The sequence below is a fragment of the Microtus oregoni genome, unplaced genomic scaffold, assembly GCF_018167655.1.
Source record: "Microtus oregoni isolate MIOR12 unplaced genomic scaffold, Mior012 000008F_ref0000371, whole genome shotgun sequence".
NCBI lineage: Eukaryota > Metazoa > Chordata > Mammalia > Rodentia > Cricetidae > Microtus > Microtus oregoni.
Genome location: NW_024543067.1, coordinates 35,629,539 through 35,655,260, shown reverse-complemented (window position 1 = coordinate 35,655,260; position 25,722 = coordinate 35,629,539). Strand labels below are relative to the sequence as shown.

At 39.3% G+C, this 25,722-nt stretch overlaps 1 protein-coding gene across 1 annotated transcript in view; it reads left to right on the top strand.

Moving 5' to 3' along the window:
- Positions 1-25,722, top strand: part of LOC121451308 (mucin-16-like) — a 192,194-nt gene that overhangs the window by 133,322 nt on the left and 33,150 nt on the right. Inside the window, exons 47-65 of the mRNA XM_041656777.1 lie at positions 1,703-1,827; positions 1,919-1,986; positions 3,356-3,528; positions 5,241-5,276; positions 6,529-6,594; positions 7,302-7,423; positions 7,516-7,574; positions 7,723-7,895; positions 9,002-9,037; positions 10,282-10,347; positions 11,255-11,376; positions 11,462-11,520; positions 11,645-11,817; positions 13,073-13,108; positions 14,790-14,855; positions 15,755-15,876; positions 15,974-16,032; positions 16,125-16,297; positions 17,383-17,418. Of these exons, the coding sequence (XP_041512711.1) occupies positions 1,703-1,827; positions 1,919-1,986; positions 3,356-3,528; positions 5,241-5,276; positions 6,529-6,594; positions 7,302-7,423; positions 7,516-7,574; positions 7,723-7,895; positions 9,002-9,037; positions 10,282-10,347; positions 11,255-11,376; positions 11,462-11,520; positions 11,645-11,817; positions 13,073-13,108; positions 14,790-14,855; positions 15,755-15,876; positions 15,974-16,032; positions 16,125-16,297; positions 17,383-17,418 (1,770 nt within the window). The remainder of the gene's footprint in view (positions 1-1,702; positions 1,828-1,918; positions 1,987-3,355; positions 3,529-5,240; positions 5,277-6,528; positions 6,595-7,301; positions 7,424-7,515; positions 7,575-7,722; positions 7,896-9,001; positions 9,038-10,281; positions 10,348-11,254; positions 11,377-11,461; positions 11,521-11,644; positions 11,818-13,072; positions 13,109-14,789; positions 14,856-15,754; positions 15,877-15,973; positions 16,033-16,124; positions 16,298-17,382; positions 17,419-25,722) is intronic.

Below are 25,722 nucleotides of genomic sequence, written 5' to 3'. Positions count from 1 at the left end.
ACAAAAAAAAATCAATTGTGGTTCAGGTCTTCCGAAGAAAGACAATGGGGAAGCAATTACGGACAAATTCTGAACAAAGCTAGGAAAGTCCTTGGTTATTTGCAACTATGCATTATATAGTGTTTATTTAATTTGTCTTAAACCCCTTGTTGAATAAGTTACTGGGTGACTTCTGGTTGATTGAGATGGTTTCATTTTGTTCTTCTTCTTCTTCTTCTTCTTCTTCTTCTTCTTCTTCTTCACATTTTTCTCTTTTTATTTCTCTCTCCTCTCTCTCTCCCCCTTTCTCTGCATCTTTTGTACTGGTACTGGTACTAGGATAAAAAATAAAGGAAGTAGGAGAAAGAGAGATTGGAAAGTGACAGAGAGAGATGGAGTAGGTCTGGAAGGAGAAGTAACAAGGAAAAGAAAGGGTGAAAGAGAGAGAAGGTGGAACAGAGGGAAGGGAGGAGGAGAGATGGAGAAGTGGAAGGGAAGAAGGCAGAGAGGAAGTATAAGAAATAAATAAGTGGGGGAGAAAAGGACAAATAAAGAGGAAAGAAGAGAGAATTGAGAAAAAAGGAAGTGGAGTGGGACAGAAAAGAAAGGAGGAGAGGAACAAGAAAAGACAAAGACGAGAAAAAGAGGAAAAGGTATATGGTGAATAGAGTGAGAAGGGGAGAAGAAATGGAAGAAGATAAATGTTCTATGGTGACATTTAAGATATTCATCAGTCTGACTACAGATCAAGGCCAGTTCAAACCCCCTCTCCTCTATTGCTTAGGGTCTTAGTTGGGGTAATCCTTGTGGATTCCTGAGAATTTCTCTAGAGCCAAGTTTCTTGCTAACCCCATAACAGCTCCTTCAATCAAGATATCTCTTTCCTTGCTCTCATCTCTGTTCTTCCTCTATCTCAACTATCCCATTCCCTCAAGTTCTCTTCATCCCTCCTCTTCTCCCCCTTTTCTTTCCCTTCTACCTCTGCTCTCTGCGCACCCCCATGTTCCCAATTTTGTCAGACAATCTTGTCTATTTCAACTTTCCAGGTGAGTCTATATATGTTTTTCTTATGGTTCACCTTATTACTTAGCTTCTCTAGGATCACGAACTATAGGCTCAATAAATATATTTTGTTTATAGCTAATATCCACTTATGAGTGAGTACATACCATATTCATCTTTTTGGGTCTGGGTTACCTCACTCAGGATAATGTTTTCTAGTTCCATCCATTTGCTTGCAAAATTCAATATGTCATTTGTTTTAACTGCTGAATAGTACTCTAATGTATAAATGCACCACATCTTCTTTATCCATTCTTTGGTTGAGGGTCATCTAGGTTGTTTCCAGGTTCTGGTTATTACAAGAGAAATGAAAAGGGAGATGAGAGGGAGAGAAAAAGAGAAGAATAGTCATTAGCAGTCACCAGTTCTTCTTGAGCAGATAATATGAGCCTTTCCCCTCACAAAACAAAAGACCTTTTGTTTATACTGAACCTACCTATATGGAATGTGGGATGATGGAACGTGGGTCTATCAGGATTCTTCATGTCAAGGACACCCTTAACATCTATAGTTGTCTCCATTGGCAAGTCACCCTGAGTTCCTTGAGAGGCATAAAAGTAACCCTTGGACCCACTATATGGCACATTAATGCCCTCTATCTCCATGTACCTACTGTCAAGTCTGTTTTAGCTTTTAACATTATCTCTTTCTACCTACACAGCTGGGAAAGTTGGTGAGGAGATGTTCACAGTAAACTTCACTATCAACAACCTACGCTACTCTGCCGACATGGGCCAGATTGGCTCTCCCAAGTTCAATATCACAGATACACTCATGCAGCACCTGGTGAGTTACCTCCTGCCCTCAGGCACTTTCATTCCCCTTCTAGTGCAGAAGACAGCCTCTAACCTACTCTGACTCACTTCTTTCTCTACAGCTCAGCCCTTTGTTTCAGAGGAGCAGCCTTGGCCCCCTATACACAGGCTGTAGAGTAGCCACTCTGAGGTGAGACACAGTTTCCATTTGCAGCTCCCCTCCTCTCCCTTATCAACCCATTATCCCACAAAAGAATTGGAGTTGTGATAATGGGAGCACTTAGGATCAAGGCATTCTATTTTTTGTTTTGCCATTTGATGATTTTTAAGTCAATCTACTATTTTATAGCAACAATGTACTTGTGATTAATCCCTCAGTAGTATGGTGGTGGCATGACTTAATAGCAGAGTACGTGCCTAGAATTCACCAGTTGTGGAGGACTTAGGGATGGCCTCTCTATAGATCACTTACCAAGAATATATAAGCGCTTAATTTTGATGCAAGCATCATGAAAATATTAAATTGTTGTAAAACAAAACAAAACTTAAGGCTGAATACAGTAACACAAGCCTTTAATCCCAGAATTTGAAAGACAGTGGCAGGCAGGCAGATTGCTATTTACCCACGAGAAGGAAATGATGACACACCATAGTCCAATGTGGTGATTCAATGAGTTTACTGGGTTATCTATAGGCTTGAATTTGAGGGACTACTTATAGGAGCATGGCCAACTCAAAGGCAGTCCCATTACTGTAAACTTGACATGAATAACAACTCGTAAAAGCTTTGATACTGAAGCTCTCTGTACAGCTTCAAAGTATCTCAGTAGGTTAGGCAATCTTCTCTCTTCAGCACTCCTTATTAATTGTATAACTTCTGGAAGGGAGGAGCCGTGTTAATCTGGTACCTTTCCGAGCCTTTCTGATACATCTGCATTCTTCGTTTTCTGGTTGTATTGAGCCTCCCTTTAAAACTTTGAGTCTATGATGAACCTCTAATGAGAATAAGAATGTTTCAATGCCAAAGAAATTGCTACAAAACAAGAAAAAGGAAGAAACGGATGAAGAAGAAAATAAAGAACACTTTGAATGGGGGGAAAGGGAAGAACAGGAGAAAAGGTGGGGAAGAAGAAGGTGAAGGAATGGGGAAAGAGGAGCAGGGAAGGGGAAGAAGAGCAGAGAAGGAAAATGAGGAGGAGAAAGGGGAATGAGAGAAGAAAATAGATGGGAAAGAGGAAGAAGAAAATAATAGAAGGAAGGTGAGGAAGAAGGGGAAATGAAAGAGGGAAGAAAGAGAAAGGAGAGAAAGTAGAGGAGGTGAAACCAAAGTTGGGATAGCTTTGTAAGTAATTCAAGGAACAGTACAAAGAGAAAAGCTTTTAGATGTGAGTAACCACAAATGTGGAGATACTAATTTGAGAAAATACGTAAGAGAGCAAAGCAGCAAACAGTTTCAACAAAATCAGAGTGGAGGTTATGAGTTGGGTAGAGTGATGATAGAGTGTGAGACAGAGACGGTTAACATCTCTTCAGTGTATACCTCTTTCTCCACACCTTAGGTCAATGAAGAATGGTGCCCAGACCCAGGTAGATGCCCTTTGCACGTACCGCCAGGTTCCCAAAAGTCTGAGACTGCCTGCCAAGCCAATTTTCTATGACCTAAGCTGGCAGACCCGTGGAATCACCCGGCTGGGTCCTTACTCTCTGGATAAAGACAGCCTTTACATCAATGGTGAGTGTTTGCTGTCTCAACCTCCCTGTCCTCCTGCAGGCTACAAAGGTTTCCAGTTGCCAGTTCTTTCAGGAGATATTCGGATTCAAATCCAGGCTTCTAACAAAAAAACCCACCTACACCCCAGAAGACTGCTCCTTTATAATTCTCAGCTTGAGATTTTTGAATCTAAGACATGAGCCCAGTTGTTCATTGCCAGTGTAATGTTCTAGCCAAATACATCACAGAACAGTCTTTCATGGAGAAATAGTGAGGATACCCTTGTCTCACAGTCAGCCTTTTTTTCTCACCTTTGATACTAGATTAACTTTTCTCCTGGACGGTTTTCTTACACAGGAAAAAAAAGCAGGCATTTGTATATTTAATAGCCTAAGCTTCAGTTACTACATATTAGCATAAAACCAAGAAAGGACAGATTTTAAGAGATATGCCCTATATGGCATTTTAAATTGCAAAGCATAACATTAGAAAAACTGGTCTAAATAGTTCTCTCCTTCCCTTTCCTCAACTCACTTCCTCTCTCTTCCACTTTTCCTTTCCTCCCACCCCTCATCGTTTTCTTCCTTTTATTCCCTACCTTCCCTTCCCCTCCATTCTCCTCTGCTCCCCTACCCGCCCACACCATGTCTTTCCTGTCCTCCCCAACTTAGAAATAGTTCTTGGAAACATACACTCATGTATCTATCACCATTGCCTCAGAAGTGGCTACATTTTTTATTTTGAGAGAAAATACCTGAGAAAATCAACTTAAGAGAAGAAAGGTTTATCATAGCTTCTAATTTAGGGAAATCACTCTCATCATGACAAGGAAGGTGAGGTGCCTGGTCACATAGCACCAATAGTCGGGAAGAAGAACAGATAAATGCAAATCATCCGATTGCTTTCTTCTATCTATTTAGTCATGCCCCATGGTGCAGAACTGCCCACAATTAAGACAGATCTTTCAACCACAAACCAACCTAGAAACTTGTTCAGAGACATGCCCAAAAGTTTGTCTCCTAGGTATTCCTGAGACCAGCAAAATTGATAATCAGCATCAATTATTACACACAGTTATGGACCAGAGGAGACAATGTGGACCCCGCATTACTCTCATTTTAACAAAGAGAAAAACTAAGGCAAAGAGAATTAAAGGAACATGCCCTCACTTTGATATTGTAGTTTACATTTATCCCTTTAATTCTGTTCCAGAAAAAAAACTGGCTTGGGTTCTGCCTTCGTAAATTGTACTGTTTAAATGCATCACTTTGTTGTCCAGTCAACGATTACCAAAATCTATAAATCAGATTTTATCCCTGCCATCAGGAACAAATAATTTTCATGTGTACCTAGTCCCAGTGTAATCTGCAGTGCAGTAAAGATTGATTTGGTCATTACTACATAGAATACCACAGAGAGTAAGTGCTCAGTAAACACAAACTAGATAACAGAGGTAGATTAAAAGGGAAGACAATATTGCAGATAAACTACATACGTGGGAGTATAGAAGCTTAAATTTCTTATTGTTCTCTTGCTATTGAATTGTGTGAAGAGATAGATCTAATTGAAATAATAAGAAATTGTTCATGATGACATTCAAGTCAGATCTGGGCACATGAGTTTGAGTCTCAGTATACACAAAATAATTTTCAAAATGGGGCCCCCCGTGTACCAAAGCATGGTGTATGGAACCACTATGGTGCTTCCACTTATGCATAATTTTTGTTTCCTAGGTTACAATGAACCTGGTCCAGATGTACCTCCTACAAGTATGTATCCATAAAACTAAGCATTTTGGCCTATGTATGTCTCTTCATTCAGAAAGAAAGCATGCCTCAGAACAAACCAGCCACCTAAGAGAAGCTAAGGTCTTAGTAGATGAGTTCTAGGCCTCTCTTGTGGACCTTTGTCCTAGCATTGGATTTCTGAACTTTTCATACTCCTCATGGTTAAAGGAAGACATCGGAACAAGAGTTATAGGAAGGCAGAGGTCAGATGGTGACTGTAGTTTATCCCTCCCATTAACAAATGCTACTGGGGCCCCATTAGGGAATCCATTCTCAGGTTATAAATTATGATGGTTACTTAAGTTATTTGCAACTTTTGCTTTTTAAAAATCAGTAACCTGCTCACCTATCTTTTCAGCAATCCATTCTTTCATTTTCCCTAACATTTCTCTTATCTGGTGCTGCATTTCCATCCACCCATCCGTCAATTCATGCATCTACACATTTTACTGATCATCCTTTTACAATTTATTCTATCTGGTTTCATTTCTTTCTATATTCATTCACCCACTTATCCATCGTTTACTTCTGTCTTTTTTTATTTGTCCTTCATTTCCTGTATCCATTTGTCCATCCATCCATCCATCTTCACATCCATCTGTGTACTTACGGATGCATATATACTTACAGATATATGCATCTATCCATGAATCCTTCTATCTACCTACCCATGCATTTGTCAATCCATTCTTCCGTTTACCACATCTTCTTTTGTCCAAATGTCTATTTGACACTCAGTTCCTCTCTCGCGCTTCCACTACGCATCTATATGCCTCTCCAGCCACCCTGTGAACAACTTAACCACACACCCATCCATCTTTCTATTTGTCCATTTATCCCTCTAACTTCCCAGCATGCATTCACACCCTCCATCTGCCTAGTTGCCTAACTATACTCATTCATTTACTTGTACTTTCTTCCGTCTGCTTTGCTTCTACCTCCTCAAATGCTGTTTTCATTCTTTTCTATTCTTTTTTGACCTATTATTTGTATATTCTTCTTTACAATAGTCCCTTTCATTTTCTGCACTCACATTTACCCTTACTCTTTGATGAGTCCCTCTTCTTCTTACCACCCTATCTTACTAATTTCATTCACAGGTTTTTCTCATTTCTCCACTCACATGACTGCTCTTTCTCTTACTTTGGTGGGTGATTTGTCTGACTTGGAGCTGTACTATATGGGCTTCCCTTCAGGGCACTCTGTCCATTTCTGATGACAGCCTTTCCCACAGCTCCAGAACCAGCTACTACCATCTTGCCCTCCGCATCAACATCTCTACAGCCAGAGTCCAATACAGGTACCTGGGTGGGGTGTGGGGGGGAACCTTTGATTTCACTTGATGAAAACGTCTTGCTCCACACTTCTCACAGTTGTCACATGTCACATAAGAGCTAGGAAGCTTGTGATGTGAAGAACCCAGTGCCGGGTTCTTCATAACAAGCACAAAATCAGACGAGCAGTTAAGTTAGACGCTTCCCGTCATGCAAACACCATGTTCATGAGGTAAACAGATGATTTCAATACAATGAGGGCAATTCAGAGGGAAATATAATAGAGAAGAGGGCTTTATAGAGAAAACTCCACCTGTACTGATACTCCTCGTATAAATAGGGATGATCCAGATAAATGGGAAATAAAGTGTCGATTATAGGGAATTACATCAGCAATGACTCAGTTATCAAAAATAGCATATACATACAGAGAATTGATTATACCTGGGTTTGCATAAAGAAAAAGCCTTACTACAGAAAGGATAGTTATTGAAGGCTAAAGTTAATGTCATTAAAAAAAACAGCTTAGAATGAACTTCAGTACTAAATTAAGAAGCTTCTGCTTAGGATAGGTAGATGAGTCCATGGGAAAAGTGTTTGGCCCACAGACATGAACACCAAAGTTCAAATTCCCAGCACCCATGTAGGTGTTGGATAATCGTATCAGAGCAGAATTCCAGTTGTGTCACAGTGAACACTCAGTTGTGGGTATTTACTCTCTGTCTTCCTCCAGCTATGAGGCACCACCTAGAAACCTTCACCATCAACTTCACCATCTCTAACCTTCCATATTCAGCTGACATGATCAGTGGCTCAGCCTTGTTCAACTCCATTGAGCATGTCCTACAACACCTGGTAAGACCCTCTGTCCTGAAAAGCCCATGCCAAAACTAACTTCATCTACATTTTTTACCCGTTTACTCTCTTTTCTCCTTTTTCATTCACAGCTTGGATCCTTGTTCCAGAACAGCTCCTTTAACTCAAGTTGCAGACTGACCTCCCTCAGGTTATTCTACTTCCATATAATTGCCCTCATTATTGCCTGACAATAATTATCCCTTCTTTTGATCTTCTGCTATTTTCTTCTTCCTTGGGGTTTCCATATACATTATACATTAGAACCTCCCTTGAATCTCTACACCTTTCTCTTTAAGGCCTGTGAAGAATGGAACATTCACAGTGGTGGGTACCACCTGCACCTACCAGCATGACCCTGCACATCCTGGAATGGATGCTCAGGGTCTGTACTCAGAACTGAGTCATCTGAGCCATGGAGTCACCCAACTGGGAAACTACACACTGGAGAAGCATAGCCTCTATGTGAATGGTGAGTATGGTCTGTGGTTTGCTCTGTGGTATCTATCCTCAGGCATCCTTTATTTTCTCTATACTCCCATATGTTCCTAGTGGTTTCTGTGTATACCAGCTGTTTCTGTGTTCTTCATTTCTGTCCAAATGATCAAATAAGCATATACAAAAAGCATAGATGGGTAAAGTAGACTATCACATCATGGACAATGTCAAGAAGGAGATACATAAATTCTGGCCTTTAGCTCACTTTAATCCATCCAGGAGTCTAGGCCAAAAGACAGTGCTGTCCAGAGTTAAGGTATGTCATTCCTCCTAGATGGACCCAGACTATGAACTCCCTCACCATCATCCTCAGAATTGGCCTCCTTGGTGATACTAAATTGTCAAATTGACCATTTGTACCAAGCATTACACCCCATGGAGAGTGAAAGATGATATCTTATACCTTCATAATGAAGAAAGAAATTAAGATACTAGGAATGAACGGTGCCAGCTTACAATTTTAAGAAGTGAAGTTTGAAGCTGGTCTGAGGCTTGGTGTTTTGAGTTTATATTTTATTCTTTGGCCACTGAAGATCTATGCATGGTTTCCCTCTTAAAAATGCACAATTTAAATGTCTAATTTGTTGTCAAGTCAGCATTTACCAAGAATCTACTGAAAACCAGACCTTGTTTCTGGTACCAGAGATGAATAAGTTTCATGCTCATTCATCTAAATATAATTTATAGTAAGGCACAGACTCACTATAATATTATTCAACACAATATTTTTTAAGTGGAATAAGATGCAAATGATCATATATATATATATATATATATATATATATATATATGAGGTAAGTAGATAATAACATAGATGAGAATATATCTTTGGCTTTTGAGGTATGAACATAAATCATATGAGGGACTCATTCTGGAAGCATCTAAGAAGCTGGTAGGAAAGAGTTGGGTCTAAATGAAGTATCAGGAAGTTTTTCCTGATGACAATATTTAAGTAAGATCCTAGAACATTAGTATATAATAAGTGTTCATGAGGTTATGTATCCATTTCCCACATAAATGGCAGCATGGTGTATGAGAACATTCTGCACCTTGCATTTATGCTTGACTTTTGTTTTCTAGGTTACAATGGTCTTGGTCCAGATATACTTACTACAGGTAAGTATCAAATTATGCCAACTTGGTCTTGGTCGAGGCTTTCCTCCTCTCTTATAAAGGAATCTAGCCCCAAACACAAGTCAGTCTCCTGTGTGGAGCTAGTAGCAGAAAGGAGAGCCCCTGACCTATATCTGCCCTTCAGCCATGGCATCAGATTTCTGAATTCCCTTTAATCCTTCATCTTGGAGGAAGAAATATAAATAAGTGATTGTTGCTTATAAAAAGAATTATGTCAGATAGTAATTTTTTACTTTCTTCTTTTATTTATGAAAAAAGTATATTATAATATACTTCTTCCTTTCCTCCCTCCAAAACCACCCATAAACTTCCTTTCTCTCTTTCAAATTCATGGCCTTATCTTTTCATTAGTTACTGTTAGACATATATGCATATATGTATATATTCCTAAATATGACCTGCTTAGTCTGTATAATGTTACTTGTATCTATATTTTCAGGACTAACTACTTGATATTGGAGAGCCAATTAGTGTGCTCTTCCCTAGGGAAGAGTATTTTTCCCACTCTCATCGTATATCCACATGTTTATTTTTTAGTTCATTTACTTGAATTTTCTCCTTTGTTCTTTCCCCTATACCTCTTCCCAACCATCCATCCATGCATCTGTGCACCCATATATCCATTCATTCACCCACATGCACCGACTCACCCACTTCATCCTTAAGTTAATCTCTCCATCCATCCATGCATCTGTGCACCCATATATCCATTCATTCACCCACATGCACTCACTCACCCACTTCATCCTTAAGTCAATCTCTCCATCCATCCATGCATCTGTGCACCCATATATCCATTGATTCACCCACATGCATTCACTCACCCACTTCATCCTTAAGTCAATCTCTCCTTCCGTCCATGCACCCACTTACCCATCTAAGCACCAATTCATTCACATGTTCAGTCATCCACCAATCATATTCATTCATTTGTTCTGATCTCCAAATCTCCCATTTATCACGTTTTTATTCTTCTTGAAACACATTTGAGCCATTTATCATCAACTTATCACTTCCTTATTTGTCTTCACATTGATAAATTGCTCACAATTTTCATTGCCTTGAATAAATTTCATTCAGAGACTTAGTTGCCCCTACACTCACATAGTCACTCTTGTTTATGATCCACTTATGAATAATTAGTCTGGCTTGAACCACTTCTAGAGGAGTTCATTGACTGTATGGGGAGGGGCTATGCTCATCACTGCTAACAGCCTCTTTTACAGTTCCTGAGCCAAGCACCACCATCCTGCCTTTTACATTGACATCTGTACAGCCAGAATCTACCACAGGTATTTGGGGGAAGCCTTTTCCTACATTTGATGAAATGCCCTGTTCCACACTTCCATATCCTGACTTACATGAGACCTGGAAAGCCATGGTGTGAGGATCCAGTGCCAGTATCATTATTAAAATAACATATATTAGACCAGAATTTCAATCAGATGCCTGCCCTTCATGCAGCTACCAGGCTTCTGAGATGAATAGACCATGACAATACAATGAGAGATTCTTGTGAAGTGAGAAGCACCTGACACAATGTAAGTGAGTGGGGGATCCACCTGAACTATTATTTACTGATGTGAAGGAATATTCCAATGGTGTGAACTCAGGGGCCAACAAAAGCAAGTGAGTGGAGAGACTTGAGGAGTTTGATTTGCTTGAAGTATGAAGCTCAGCTCTCAGTGATGACTCTCCTTGTCCACTCCAGGATCCACAAGGCCATAGTGATAGGCATAGAACTGATAAGTAACCGAGTCCGGGAATCATAAGAAATCACATTAAAAGAGTCTTGAGTGTCAAACCATGAAACAAGAAATTGACACTGAAACTCCAAAGGGAGCCATAGGTGGTTAGAGCACTGAAGGTGTTGTAATGAATTTTTTCCTTTCAGAAATGCTTTTCTTGTGTTCATCATAGAAAAATCCACTTAGCTGGAACACACAGTGAATCTTATAGTGTAATATACTGGATATGAGAAGATAAGAGCTGACATGTTATGGCAAAGGAGATAGCACACATGAAGAACATTCACAGTAGGGAACTGGTTTGACACGGAGATGAGATGTTCAGCTCTGACTTGGATTGTGCAGTTACAGGTCGTGGTATATGAGGATATATAACTTGATGTGTATAGGAATCTAGTGTAGTATCTTCAAGCTCTCAGTTATAGGGATCTCTCTTCCTGTCTTCTCACAGCTGTGGAACACCATCGGAAGACTGTCATACTCAATTTCACCATCTCTAATCTTCCTTATTCAGAAGACATGAACTATAGCTCAGCCATGTTCAACTCCACTGAGCATGTTCTACAATACTTGGTGAGACCCTCATCCTGGAAACAGCTTGTAGGACAAAGTTCCTGTACATCTTGCATACGACTCTTTTTTTTTCTTTCCTCTATAGCTTACACCCTTATTCCAGAATATCTCCTTTAACCCAAGCTGCAGACTGACCTCTCTCAGGTGAGTCCACTTCCTTGTCATTTTCCAGGAATGACTGTACCTAATGACCCTTCTGCTGTTTCTTCCTTCCCTGGGACTCTTAGCCACATGAAGGTATCTCCAGAGTTTCCACATCTTTTTTCAGGCCTGAGAAGAATCAAAACTCCACTAGTGTAATTGTCATTTGCTCCTACCAACATGATTCTGCGCATCCTGGGCTGCACACACAAGAAATATATTCAGCGATGAACCATCTGACCCATGGAGTCACTCAGCTGGGCAACTACACATTGGGCAAAGATAGTCTCTATGTGAATGGTGAGCATGGTCTGTGTTTTCCTAGAGGATGTCTTCAGCCATTTTTTATTTCCCTAGCCTTTTCAAAGTCAAGGATATCTTTCTAGACCAGTTACCTTCATGTTCTTAGATTCTCTTCCAAGAATTTAAGGAGCACACATAAATAGCATTTCAGGAAAGTAGATACAGCTGTGTCCCAAGTCAGGAAAAATATGGATGTAAGTAGTGGCCCTCATCTCTCTTTCTATTTCTCTTATATAGTTTAGGGATCTTGTCCAAAAGATAGAGAGAGCTACAAAGAATTAAGGTGGAACTATGTGCTTCATTTAAACTAATACCAATCCCCCCTCACAGAATGCCCAGAGCTTTGCCTTGGTGATTCTTGCTTATCCTCCATTCCTTTTCTCTTTCTTTTGTCTGTGCATCTGTCTAGCCATATGTTCATGTATCCATCCATTCATCATCTATTCATTCATTCAACTCATAGCTATTCACTCTTGCCAGCTCACAATCAGTATTCACCACTAATTACCAAGATTGATGTTCACACAAGTTACTCCCATTTTAAGACAGAGAGAAACTAAAGCACATGTAGGTAAATTGACTGGCCTGCTGTAACATAAATTTGTCTGGATATGAATTCTAAAATTTCAATTTAAACCTAGTCCTTTAACTTGGCTGTTGCAAGGACAAATATGGGATTTTTTTCTCTTATAATTTACACAATTGAAATTCATCATTACATTTTTCACTTAGGATTTTTCAAATATTCATTATAATACAAACACGGTTGACACTAAGAACAAGTAAGTTACATGCATACTTTGTCCCAGTGGAGCATGGAGTTTTTAGTTCAGTTGTATATTCTTCAAGTAGAAATGCAGTACCAAACATGATACCTTCCCAATAAATATGTGTGGGTTGAATGTGTGTAGATAGATAGATAGATAGATAGATAGATAGATAGATAGATAGAGTGAGTGGAAAGGATGATGGTATAAGTTGATACATGTAAATATGTTGAGTGATATCTGAAAATAAGCCATATAGACATAATTTAAAAGAGCATAATTGGGATTAAGTAGGGAAGAGTTAGATGAGTTGAAACATCAAGACATTCTTCCTAATGCCAATCAAGTCAGATCATAGAACATTAATAGATGCTCAGTTAGTGTATAAAGTGATACACATCTACATTGGACCACATGAACTAATGCATGGTGCTAAGGACTGTGCAACACATTCTCCTTACATTTTTTTTTTTTTGCTTTTCTAGGTTACAGTGGAACTAGTACAGAAGAATCAACGACAAGTAAGTATCAGTTTAGCCTGACCTAGGTCTTGGTCCATGCTTTTCTCCTCATTTCTAAAGGAAGCTTGTCCTAAACACAAGCTAGTCTCTGGAAAGGGCCCAGAGACTCAGTGGAAAGAGAGCTGGCGGCCTCTTTTTGGGTCTGAAGCCCTGGTGCTGAATTTCTGAATTTTCCTCAATCCTCTGAGTCAGAAGAAAAAATTGAACAATTATTTTATATGGTATTATTAAGCTGAATTAATTCAGAGACTAGTTTATGTTACCTAAAACAAATGCTGTTGAGGATGTAGTAGGGGCTAAGTAGCACATTTTGATGTCTACTAAAGTGTTTGTATAAAATAGCCCACTCATTCAGTATCCCACTCATATATCTTTCTAACTGTCAATTCTTTCATTTACTAGTTACTGTTCATCCAGAACTGCATTTTCAGTCTTCTATCCATCCATTTACCCACCTAGTCATCCATCCATTCCCTTTTCCATTATACTATATTTCTTCATTTCTTTTTATCATTCCTTCTCTAATTATTCTTCTAGACTTCCATATATCCACTATTTATCCATGCAATCATATTTCTCTCCATTTGCTAACTTTTATTTTTAGCTCTTTTACATCTTACACACACACATATATACACATACACCACACACTTCTACACAGTCATCCATCATCCCCCTACATACCTATCCACTCATTTACCTACCCACCATTCAACCACCTACCCATGTATTCAGTACCTAGATATTAGTCAATTTATTCAATTATGTACCTCGTTACATTTTCTCATCTGTATGTGTGCTTATCATCCACTCCTTTTCTTTTTCTCTTGTTTGTACATCTGTCTATCCATATGTACATGTATCCATCCATTCATCACCTCTTCACTCATCCGTCCATCCATCATTCATTCATTCAGTTATCAAACCATCCATCCACCCATTTACCATCCTGCCCATCAACCAATATCCATCCACCTATTCAGCTACCCACTCATGCATATACTTGGATGAATGAATGAAATTTATGCCCTGGCAATGCTGAAACATGCATGGGCATGCCCACACATGACAGTTCTGTTGAACTTGTTCATATTGGGTTTCGTGATCTAACTTACTGAGAATAATTAACGAGGTCTTTTCCTTAGTGGGGCACCAGATTAGATGGTTGTGAACCACCATGTGGTTGCTGGGAATTGAACTCAGGACCTTTGAAAGAGCAGGCAGTGCTCTTAACCACTTAGTCATCTCTCCAGCCCCATGTATATATTTACCCCAACACATACACACACTTACCCTAACACAAATCTGTCAATCTGTGAACTTCCCCACTATTCATCATGCTCTTTTACTTACATGTTATTTGTTTCCTCTTTCCTTTCTTTTATTTCTCCAAATACTTATTATCATTATTAAAGTTTGGGTTGACCCTTCAACAATCTTTTCTTCTTCTTACTTAACTATTTAGCAATTCAATTACTGCCCACCTTTCTCTGGCCAACCACTCTCACTATCTGAGTTAATTTTATTCACAGGCTTTTTCAGCATTATCACACATTTTCTCTTTTGATCCCTTTTGAGTGTTATCTACATACAAATGGTTGCTCTGCCTTGAAATACTGCTGCATGGGCTTCTCTAAATACATGGGGATTTTCTCATCCCTGATGACATCCCTTTCCAGAGATCCTAAATCAGCCACTACCATGCTGCCTTCTCCAACAATACCTGTGCAAACAGAATCCACCACAGGTATCAGAGAACCTGTTTCTATTTTTATAAGATCTTTGTCCCACAATTCTGATTTGCATATAAGATCTAAATGGAAGGATATAAAGAACCTAGTTCCATAGCCATCATCAAACACAAAGACTATAGTAGCAATTCAATCAATTGTCAAGCCTCATACAACCACTGGGATTGCAAGGTATACAGACAACTGCACTGCAGTGAGGAATTTGGCTTGGGCATGCATCTCACATGATATAAAGATTAAAGGACTTTCTAGAGACAGTTCATCCTGATTTGCATCTCTCATACTGACTAGGAGTGGTTAACATAACTTAAATGATATCAACAACGAGGGCTGTTTGACCTAGAAAAACATAGTATACTGGGATAAATTAGAGGAATTTGGCATCCATGGAGCATAAAGTTCATCTCCCAATATAGCCTTTGCATTTCTAATCCAGAGCCTGTAAAGACAGGATGGTAGGTCCAGATTTATGATAACCAAAGCTAAAAGGTCAATAGAAACCAGATTGTAAGGGGCCCTGACAGACAAATCAAAACACTCAAACTGAAAACTGAAACTGAACAAAGATCTATGAGTTGTAGAAGTTACAGGACAGTCCCAGTGAGACTTTCTTTTCAGAATACTCCTCTAAAGTTCAGTGTAGAAAAAGTCCCTTAGACAATATATCCTGTGAGTCTGATAGGGTGATCATGTAAATAAGAGAAGATACTGTTATGATAGGAAAGTACACACAAAGTATGTTAGGAACATTCAGAAAGGTTTGTTGGATGTGTCATAGAAATGGGATATTCAGGTTGTAGGTAGGCTGGGTAGATGAGAAGCAAAAGGAGGTATGACTTGATGAGTATTGTATCCCAGTGTGCTTGCAGGTAAAATCTCTTCTCATCTCTTCCAGCTGTGGGGCACCACTTGAAAACCGTCTCCATCAGCTTCACTATTTCCAACCTCCCTTATTCAGCAAATATGAACAATGGCTCAGCTGTGTTCAACTCCACTGAGACCCTCCTGAAGAATCTGGTGAGACCCTCATTCCAGTAGCTTCTGCTTGGATAAATCACATCTACCAACTCTATCCAAATTTTATTCTCATTATTTTCTTTGTTTTTCTTCCCAGATGGAACCATTGCTCCATAATGGTTCTTTCAACTCAAGTTGCAGACTGGATTCTCTCAGGTGTGCACTTGCCAAAAAACTATTATTGTTGCCTCTCTTCTTGCTTGCCCTCCTTCGGATTCCTATCTATGTCTCTATTCCTCTTGATCTAGGCCTGAGAAGAACGGAACTGCCACTGGCGTAGAAGTCATCTGCACATACTTGCATGACCTTGCACATCCTGTGTTGGACACCCAGGAATTGTACTCAGAGCTGAGCAACCTGACCCAGGGAATAACCCAGCTGGGCAACTTTACACTGGACAAAGAAAGTTTACATGTGAATGGTGAGCATGATATGTGGTTGCTGTGTAATGTCCTCAGCCACCTGTCATTTTTTTTACCTCCATCAATTATATTGATAACGCTGTCTAGAACAGTTTATTTTAGGTTCATAGAACCTCTTTTCCAGAATTCATGGAGCACATAAAAATAATCAGACAAGGAGGTATTGGCATATTGTATAAAAAGTCAGGAAGCAGAAAGAAATGAGTATGTTTGCTGAACTTCTTCTCTACTCCTTGTTGTTTCTACTTCCAAGTACGCATCCCAAAGTTTATGGTACCCACATTTATTCACACTTGGTTTGTCCACCCTAAGTAACTAGATATAGAGAATTTCTTGCAGAAATGTTCAGAGACTTGTCAATTCAATGAGCTTATGTCTTGTCAATTGCCAAGCCATTTTAACAATAATACCCTATGAAATGGGCAAGGAGATACAATGCATCCACATTACTCTGAATTTCATGAAGAAAGCAAACAAAGCACAGACCTGAAAAGGCACATGCCTTTCCTACACTGAGTTTTGAATGATTGAAATTTTGTCATTCTGCATATTATATCCAATCACTAAACTATCTCAAGGATTTGTTTATGATTTTCATTCTGTTTTCATTTCCAATAAGCATTTAATATAAACCGTACCTTATTCATGATGCAAAGAACAAATAACTCTCATCTGTATTGTTTCTTAATGTGAACTACAGTGAGAACATGGACACTGAATTTTTTAATCATTGTCTATTTGTGTAATATACTTCAAATGAAAATAGAATACAGCTCATAGTAAATGGTCAATAAGGATATTCTGGATGGATATCTAGTGGCATAATAAAAAAATAATGGTGTGTATTGAGGCATATTGTTGGGGAAGTAAGGTGTGAGATGTGTTTTATAAGAATCTATTGGGGACATAGAGATGGGTATAGTTGAAATACCAAGAAATCCTTCTCCAGTATGATTTGTCAGATCTTATAACATGAATAGATGTTCACTAATCTTTTTAGGTGTGGTTTGGTACCATATAGGCCAAAGCATGCAGAATCCTTTCCCTTGCTCTTCCCTCCTCTAACATGTCTTGTATTTTCTAGGTTATAATAAACCTGGTCCAGAAGAACCTCCTACAAGTATGTATCGATTTAGCCCGACCTACATATTGCTCCATACTTTTCTCCTCATTTCCAAACGAAAGCTGATCCAAATACAAACCAGGCTGTTCAGAGAGACCAAGGTCTCAGTGGAAGCAATTGGTCTCTTCTTGAAACTGCAGCTCTCATGTTGGGTTTCTGAATTTTCCATATTCTTCTTGGTTGGAAAAAAAATATTTCCCAAATTGTACCATACAGAATTAATGGACTTTAGCTGAGGGGGTTACTGTGTAATGTGTGTTTCCTAGGAGGACGTTCCAACCAGGGGACATTATCGTTATCAATCTACAAACTTGGATGACTAATTAGGTGTTTTTCTAAAATTGCCTTCTTTCTTGTATCTTTTCTAATTTATATTAGTTCTCTGAGAGTATTACACCAGGAATTTGTGTTGCTATTGCATCAGTGAACATGTGTTACCAGACCAGTCATCACTGTAATTCAAAGTGTTAGCAGCAGAACAAGATTTGTGATTGCTTTCCTCCTCTAGTAGCATGCATAGCACCTTCCAGCACTCTGAAAGCCAGCCAGAAGGGATGAAACTTCCAGCTGAGTGCCAGTTTACCTCCCCATGTGCTATGGCTCAAGTGCCTGGTATCTTCAGCAGTACGAATCGAACCAAGAAGTTCTACAGGGAAACCCAATACAATGGAAATAGGCAGTACTGTTTGGAAGTCAATGGTACATCACTTGTCAATAGCTCCAAAAGGAATAATCTGTTTCTGGTGCTGGCATTTAGTTGTCATCTAGTGGTGTCTAGTGAGGCACTGCTGCCCCATTATATAGCAACTCCATTTAGACTCCTTATATGTGTGCGTGCATATACTTTAGGAAGCTTCTATAATATTAGAATTCTGTCTGACTCTTTGGAATGCCCTTTGTATTAATTATTCCTCCCCATATTCTCTCTCTACATGGTCATTCTAATTTCTTCTCTATTTTACCCTTCCCATTCTGTTATTTCCTATCAACCATTAAATCACCATATCCTATCAAATGAAACACATAAATCTAAAGATTCAAAGCCAACATCTACAAATAATAGAAAATATATGACTTCTTCTCTCTTGTTCAAGGTTACTTCACCCATGATTGTTTTCAGCTCTATCCATTTACCATCTCATTTCTTAGCCGTACCATTTTTATTTAATTTTTATGTGATTTATTTTGATTATGTTTTTCTCTTCCCAAACTTCTTCCAGGTCCTTCCCACTTCCCTACTTGCACAACTTCATGCTCTTCCCCTCTCTTCCCTCTCTTTGTTTTTCTATCTCTCCCCCAAGTTCCCAAAAGACAAAAGTAAAAATTCAAACACATATACAAGAAGACAAAATTTCAAAATGAAAGAAAATAAAATCTAATACAAAATTAATAACTGAAAAAAATAAGTTATCCATTTTCTCTTCTCCAACTATTTCTGGGCATGAGTCCTGACTTGTGGGTGTTTGATACACCCAGTGACACTTCATAGGAGAAAATTAATTTTCCCTTTCTTAGCAGGTGTACATTGCAAATAGCTTCTTGTCTAGGGGTAGAACTTTGTGTCCACTTCCCTTTCTCGGTGCTGAATTTTTCTGATTTAAACTTGTACAGCTTTTGTACATTGTAGCATTATAGAAGACTCCAAGGATATAATATCTTCCAGATACAACAGATGAACTCACAGAGACTACGGCAAATTTGAATAGAGCAGCAATAAACATGGACTTGCATGTGTCCCGATAGTAGCATACAGACTTCTTAGTGTATATGCCCAAGAGTGGTAACATTGGATCTTATAGTAGATCTACTTCCAGCAATGTAAGAACCTCCACACTTATTTCTGTAGTGATCATACCCCCACGAGAAGTGCGTAATTGCTCCTGTTTCTCCACATCCATACCAGCATTTGTTGTCATTTTTTGCTGTTTATTTATTTATTTATTATTGTTTTTAAGTTATTCCTGTAAGGGTCAGAAGAAATATTATAGAAGTTTAGATTTTATTTCCCTGATACCTAAGTGTGTTGAACATGTTTTCAAAAATGTTTCTCCACAGTTTGTACTTCATTTTGTGAGAATTAAGAGCCATGCCACAATTTTTATTGGTTGTTTTCTTGGTGCTTAATTTTTAATTTATTTTTATATTCTTGACACTAACCCTCTGTCATATACTTAGCCTAGCTGATAAAGATTTTTGCCAATCTTTAGGAAACCACATTGCTCAAACAGTGTTATCTTTTTCTCTAGAGAAGCTTTTGGTTCTCTTGGACATGTGTATTAATTGTTAGTCTTTAAGATTTTGCTATCCAGGTTCTCTCTCTCAAATCCCTTCTTGTGCCAGTAAGTTGAAGTGTATTCCTCATTTTCTCCTTAACTACATCAGGGTGCAAGGACTTATGTAAAGGTTGTTTAATCATTTGGAGTTGAGTTTGGGGTGTTCAGTGGCCTACTTATCCATTATCTTTCCAGCTTCCCATTCTTCCATTTTCCAGCTCTTCCTGAACTCATATCACATTTACATCAATTCATCCATCCATCCATCCATTCTCCCACCCACCCATCCATCCATCCACCCATTCTCCTACCTATTCATTTGGATTTCCTTTGTTTCTTCTCTCTCCTTCCTTTATGCATGATTGTGCTCATTCACTCATTCACATTCTTTGATAAACCTAAACTAATGTCCAGTTTCTATTTCATGCTTTATTTCTTCTTGTATCTTCATACATTCATACACACGTTCACATTTCTATTAGACGCACCCCTGCCTATATATCCATATACTCACAACCTGTGTGATCACCCACTCTTCTGTCTGCTACAACCTATGTATCTTTCTGTCCATTTGGCTGTTTATATACCTGTGTCCTCCATTTGGCTTTCAGTCAATTCACATACCAATCCACTCATGAATCCATGCATGCAGTATCTATCTATTTGTTGATGGAGGCTGCTTGTTGATTCCTGGCTACTCAGACCCAAAATCATCACACAGAAACTATATTATTTAAATCATTGCTTGGCCCATTAATTCTAGCTTCTTATTGGCTAACTCTTTTATTTTATTTTTTTTAAATTTATTTATTTATTAAAGATTTCTGTCTCTTCCCCACCACCGCCTCCCATTTCCCTCCCCCTCCCCCAATTAAGTCCCCCCCTCCTCAGCCCGAAAAGCAATCAGGGTTCCCTGTCCTGTGGGAAGTCCAAGGAACCCCCACCTCCATCCAGGTCTAGTAAGTTGAGCATCCAAACTGCCTAGGCTCCTACAAAGCCAGTGCATGCAGTAGGATCAGTCATTGTTCTTGAGTTCTCAGTAGTCTTCATTGTCCGCTATGTTCAGAGAGTCTGGTTTTATCCCAGGCTTTTCCAGACCCAGGCCAGCTGGCCTTGGTGAGTTCCCAGTAGAACATCCCCATTGTCTCAGTGTGTGGGTGCACCCCTCACAGTCCTGAGTTCCTTGCTCGTGCTCTCTCTCCTTCTGCTCCTGATTTGGGCCTTGAGGTTTATGTCTGGTGCTCCAATGTGGGTCTCTGTCTCCTTTCATCGCCTGATGAAGGTTAATATTCAGGAGGATGCCTATAGGTTTTTCTTTGGGTTCACCTTCTTATTTAGCTTCTCTAGGATCCCTAATTATAGGCTCAATGTCCTTGTTTATGGCTAGAAACCAAATATGAGTGAGTACATCCCATGTTCCTCTTTTTGGGTCTGTCTTACCTCACTCAGGATAGTGTTTTCTATTTCCATCCATTTGCATGCAAAATTCAAGAAGCCCTTGTTTTTTACTGCTGAGTAGTACTCTAATATGTATATATTCCATCCATTCTTCTATTGAAGGGCATCTAGGTTGTTTCCAGGTTATGGCTATCACAAACAATGCTGCTATGAACATTGTAGAGCATATACTTTTGTTGTATGATAAGGCCTCTCTTGGGTATATTCCCAAGAGTGGTATTGCTGGGTCCAGGGGTAAGTTGATCCCGAATTTCCTGAGAAACCGCCACACTGCTTTCCAAAGTGGTTGCACAAGTTTGCATTCCCACCAGCAATGGATGAGTGTACCCCTTTCTCCACAACCTCTCCAACAAAGGCTATCATTGGTGTTTTTTATTTTAGCCATTCTGACAGGTGTAAGATGGTATTTTAAAGTTGTCTTGATTTGCATTTCCCTGATCGCTAAGGAAGTTGAGCATGACTTTCAGTGTCTTTTGGCCATTTGAACTTCTTCTGTTGAGAATTCTCTGTTCAGCTCATTGCCCCATTTTATAATTGGGTTGATTAGCCTTTTATGGTCTAGTTTCTTGAGATCTTTATATATTTTGGAGATCAGACCTTTGTCAGTTGCAGGGCTGGTGAAGATCTTCTCCCAGTCAGTGGGTTACCTTTTTGTCTTAGCGACAGTGTCCTTTGCTTTACAGAAGCTTCTCAGTCTCAGGAGGTCCCATTTATTCAATGAGGCCCTTAATGTCTGTGCTGCTGGGATTATACGTAGGAAGTGGTCTCCTGTGCCCATGTGTTGTAGAGTACTTCCCACTTTCTCTTCTATCCTTTTCAGTGTGTTCGGGCTGATATTGAGGTCTTTAATCCATTTGGACGTGAGTTTTGTGCACGGTGAAAGATATGGGTCTATTTTCATTCTTCTACAGGTTGACATCCAGTTGTGCCAGCACACTTTGTTGAAGATGCTCTCTTTTTTCCATTGTATTCTTTTAGCTCCTTTATCAAAAATCAGGTCTTCATAGGTTTGGGGGTTAATGTCAGGGTCTTCTATTCGATTCCATTGGTCGACTTCTCTGGTTTTATGCCAATACCAAGCTGTTTTCAATACTGTAGCTCTGTAGTAGAGATTGAAGTCAGGGATGGCAATGCCTCCAGACGCTCCTTTGTTGTATAAGATTGTTTTGGCTATCCTGGGTTTTTTGTTTTTCCATATAAAGTTGATTATTGTCCTCTCCAGATCTGTGAAGAATTTTGATGTGATTTTGATGGGGATTGCATTGAATCTATAGATTGCTTTTGGTAGAATTGCCATTTTTACTATGTTGATCCTCCCATTCCAGGAGCAAGGGAGATCCTTCCATTTTCTGGTTTCCTCTTCAATTTCTTTCTTCAAAGACTTAAAGTTCTTGTCAAATAGATCTTTCACATCCTTGGTCAGAGTTACCCCAAGATATTTTATGCTATTTGTGGCTATCGTGAAAGGTGATGCTTCTCTAATTTCCCTCTGTTTCCTTGTCCTTAGTGTATAGGAAGGCCACTGATTTTTTGGAGTTGATCTTGTATCCTGCCACATTACTAAAGGTGTTTATCAGCTGTAGGAGTTCTTTGGTAGAGTTTTTGGGGTCGCTTATGTATACTATCATATCATCTGCAAATAACGAGAGCTTAACTTCTTCTTTTCCAATACAAATCCCCTTGATCCCCTTATGTTGTCTTATTGTTATTGCTAGAACTTCAAGCACTATATTGAAGAGGTATGGAGAGAGTGGACAGCCTTGTTGTGTTCCTGATTTTAGTGGGATGGCTTTGAGTTTTTCTCCATTTAATTTAATGTTAGCTGTCGGCTTGCTGTAAATAGCTTTTATTATATTTAGGTATGACCATTGTATCCCTAATATCTCCAAGACTTTTATCATTTAACTCATTTCTATTAATCTATATATTGCCACGTGGCTTTGGCTTACCGGCTAAAGTTCCAGTGTCTGTCTCCGGTGGGACTATATGGCTTCTTCTGATTCCACCCTTCTTTCTCCCAGCATTCAGTTTAGTTTTCCTGACCTATGTATATTCCCTGCGCAGGTCCAAGATAGTTTCTTTATAAACCAATAGTATTCACAGCATACAGGGAAATCCCACATCATCCATTCATCCATCCATCTATCCATCTATTCAATACTCATCTACTTATCCATATAATTATGGTATAATCTGTCCATTCATCAATCAAGACACACACATACACACACTCATACTATTTTATCTATCAAGTTCATTCACTTTGTTGTCCTTTCTTCTCTCCTTTCTGGTATCTCTATAATTCCTTTTGAATTATAGAATATTTTGGCCCTCCTTTTATAAATTCTTCTGTCTATCCATTCATTTATCCTTTATATATTTTTGAAACTTGTTAATTAAATTTTTTATTCATTTTACATTGCAACCACAGTTCCCCCTCTCTCCATTCCCCCTGCTCCTGCCATGTCTCTCCTTACCCATCCCCCATTCACTCCTCTAAAAAGGAAAGGTCTCCCATAGGGAGTCAACAAAGCCTAGCACATTAAGTTGAGGGACCAAAGCTCTTCCACCAGCATCAAGACTGAACAAAACATCCCACCATAAGAAATAGGCTCCAAAAGCCAGTTCATGCCCCAGGGATAGATTTTAGTCCTCCCTGCCAGAAGCCTCTCAAATATACAAAGCTGCACAGCTCTCACACCTGTTTGTAGTGATCCTAGTTCAGTTCCCATGCAGGTTCCCCAGCTGTGGGTCTGAAGTCTGTGAGTTCACATGAGCTCAGGTCAGCAATTTCTATGGATTAACCCATCATGATCTTGATGCCCCCTTGTCCATATAGTCTCTACTCCCTCTGTTTTCCTAATTCATCTGTGTTCTTTGCTCATCATTTATGCTGATTTTTATCTCAATATCTTCAGTCAATTCTGGTCATAGTACAATTCACTTCTCCACACATAGTCACTCTTCAGTTTAGTTCATGGTTCACCTACAATTGGTTGTTCTGCCTCTAATCATAGCTAGAAAAATTTCTCACTATGGACAGCCTTGTATTTAGAAGGGGAAGGTTTTCTGAGAAAAATTCTTCCTGAGCTGAATCTCTAGGATGAGTAAGAACAATCCAGATAAATGAAGCATTAAATGTTCTTGGAAATGAGAATTTCATCAATGACAATCATTTCCACAGTTTGTGAGTCAGCCACCACTTTCCTACCTTCTCCATCTGCATCTCTGCAGCCAGAACCTGCCACAGGTATCTAGGGATCCCATTGTCTGCCTTTGATTATATCCCCTACCTCAAACTTCCACCCCTGCCTTCTAAATAGAGCTAGAAAACCATGATGCAAAGATGCTAGTGTCGGTTCTTATCCCACCAGAGTCGGTTTTATTTATCTTCTCTTGGCTTTCGTTAAAAAACAAAGATGCTAGTGTCAGGGTCATCTTCATATGCGCAAAAGTCAGACCAACAATCAAACCAGGTACTTGCCCACATGCAGCCAAATGGCATGTGAGACAAATAGACAAACAGGGGAAGAATTTCTGAGGAAAATTCCTCCTGAAATAACTATCCAGATGAGTGCATGTGATCAAGATAAAGAAAGCATAGAGTGTTCCTGTGAGGATTTCAATAAGAGGGCTCAGTGACCAGCAAAAATAGAGTAAATGGGAGGAATTTGATTTCCATGAATAATAATGTTTAACATGCAATGCAGCCTATATATGTCCTCCTTAGCACCTACTGGGTCATAGTGGTAGACTCAGAACGGATGTGTAAATGAGAATGAAAATCACTGGAAGATGAATTGAGTGCCGTTGTAGGTTGCGTTCTTTTGCTGTGATAGACGTTATAGTCTAAAGCAATTTGAGAACGTATGAGTTGTTTCAATTTATGGGTCCATGTTACAGTCTACACTTAATGCAAACCAACTAAAAATTCAAGGCAAGAAACAAGAGCAATGGCCTAAAGCAGACCCCGGGGGAACACTGACTTCTGGCTTGCATTCAGTCTCATGTCAGCTCCCTTTCTTGTTCATCACAAGCCTACATGCCTGATAGTGGAGTGGCTTATAGTGGACTGGATCATCTACATAAAATAGCAATAAAAATGTCTATATGTCCTGTATATATGTGCATAGGCCAATGTGATGAAGTAATTACTCAATTCTTATCCCCATTTGTGACTTCTTGACAAGCAATACTAGCCACCACAGGTGTCAAATCTTCAATTGCAACCCTGACACTGAAAGTACACATGAAACCATCGGTGGTTATGCACTATGGATCATCCCAGTGTGAGTTTTCAATTCAGAAAGATGCTCCTAGTGATCCAGATAGAGAACATCTTTACACATTGTAACCAATGAGTCTGCAGAAGTGTGTGCTGTCATAAGACCTGTGATAGAATGAAGAGAGAATTAATGTGAGGAATGGTAAGAGAAGACAATTTGTGTGCTGTGGGGTTAAGAAGTTGTGTTGATTCTGACCTGATGGGCCATGTTGAGATATGGTGGGAGAATAGAAGAGAAGCCAAACTGGTGAGAACAGGATTTCACTCTGGCATCAAGCACATTCT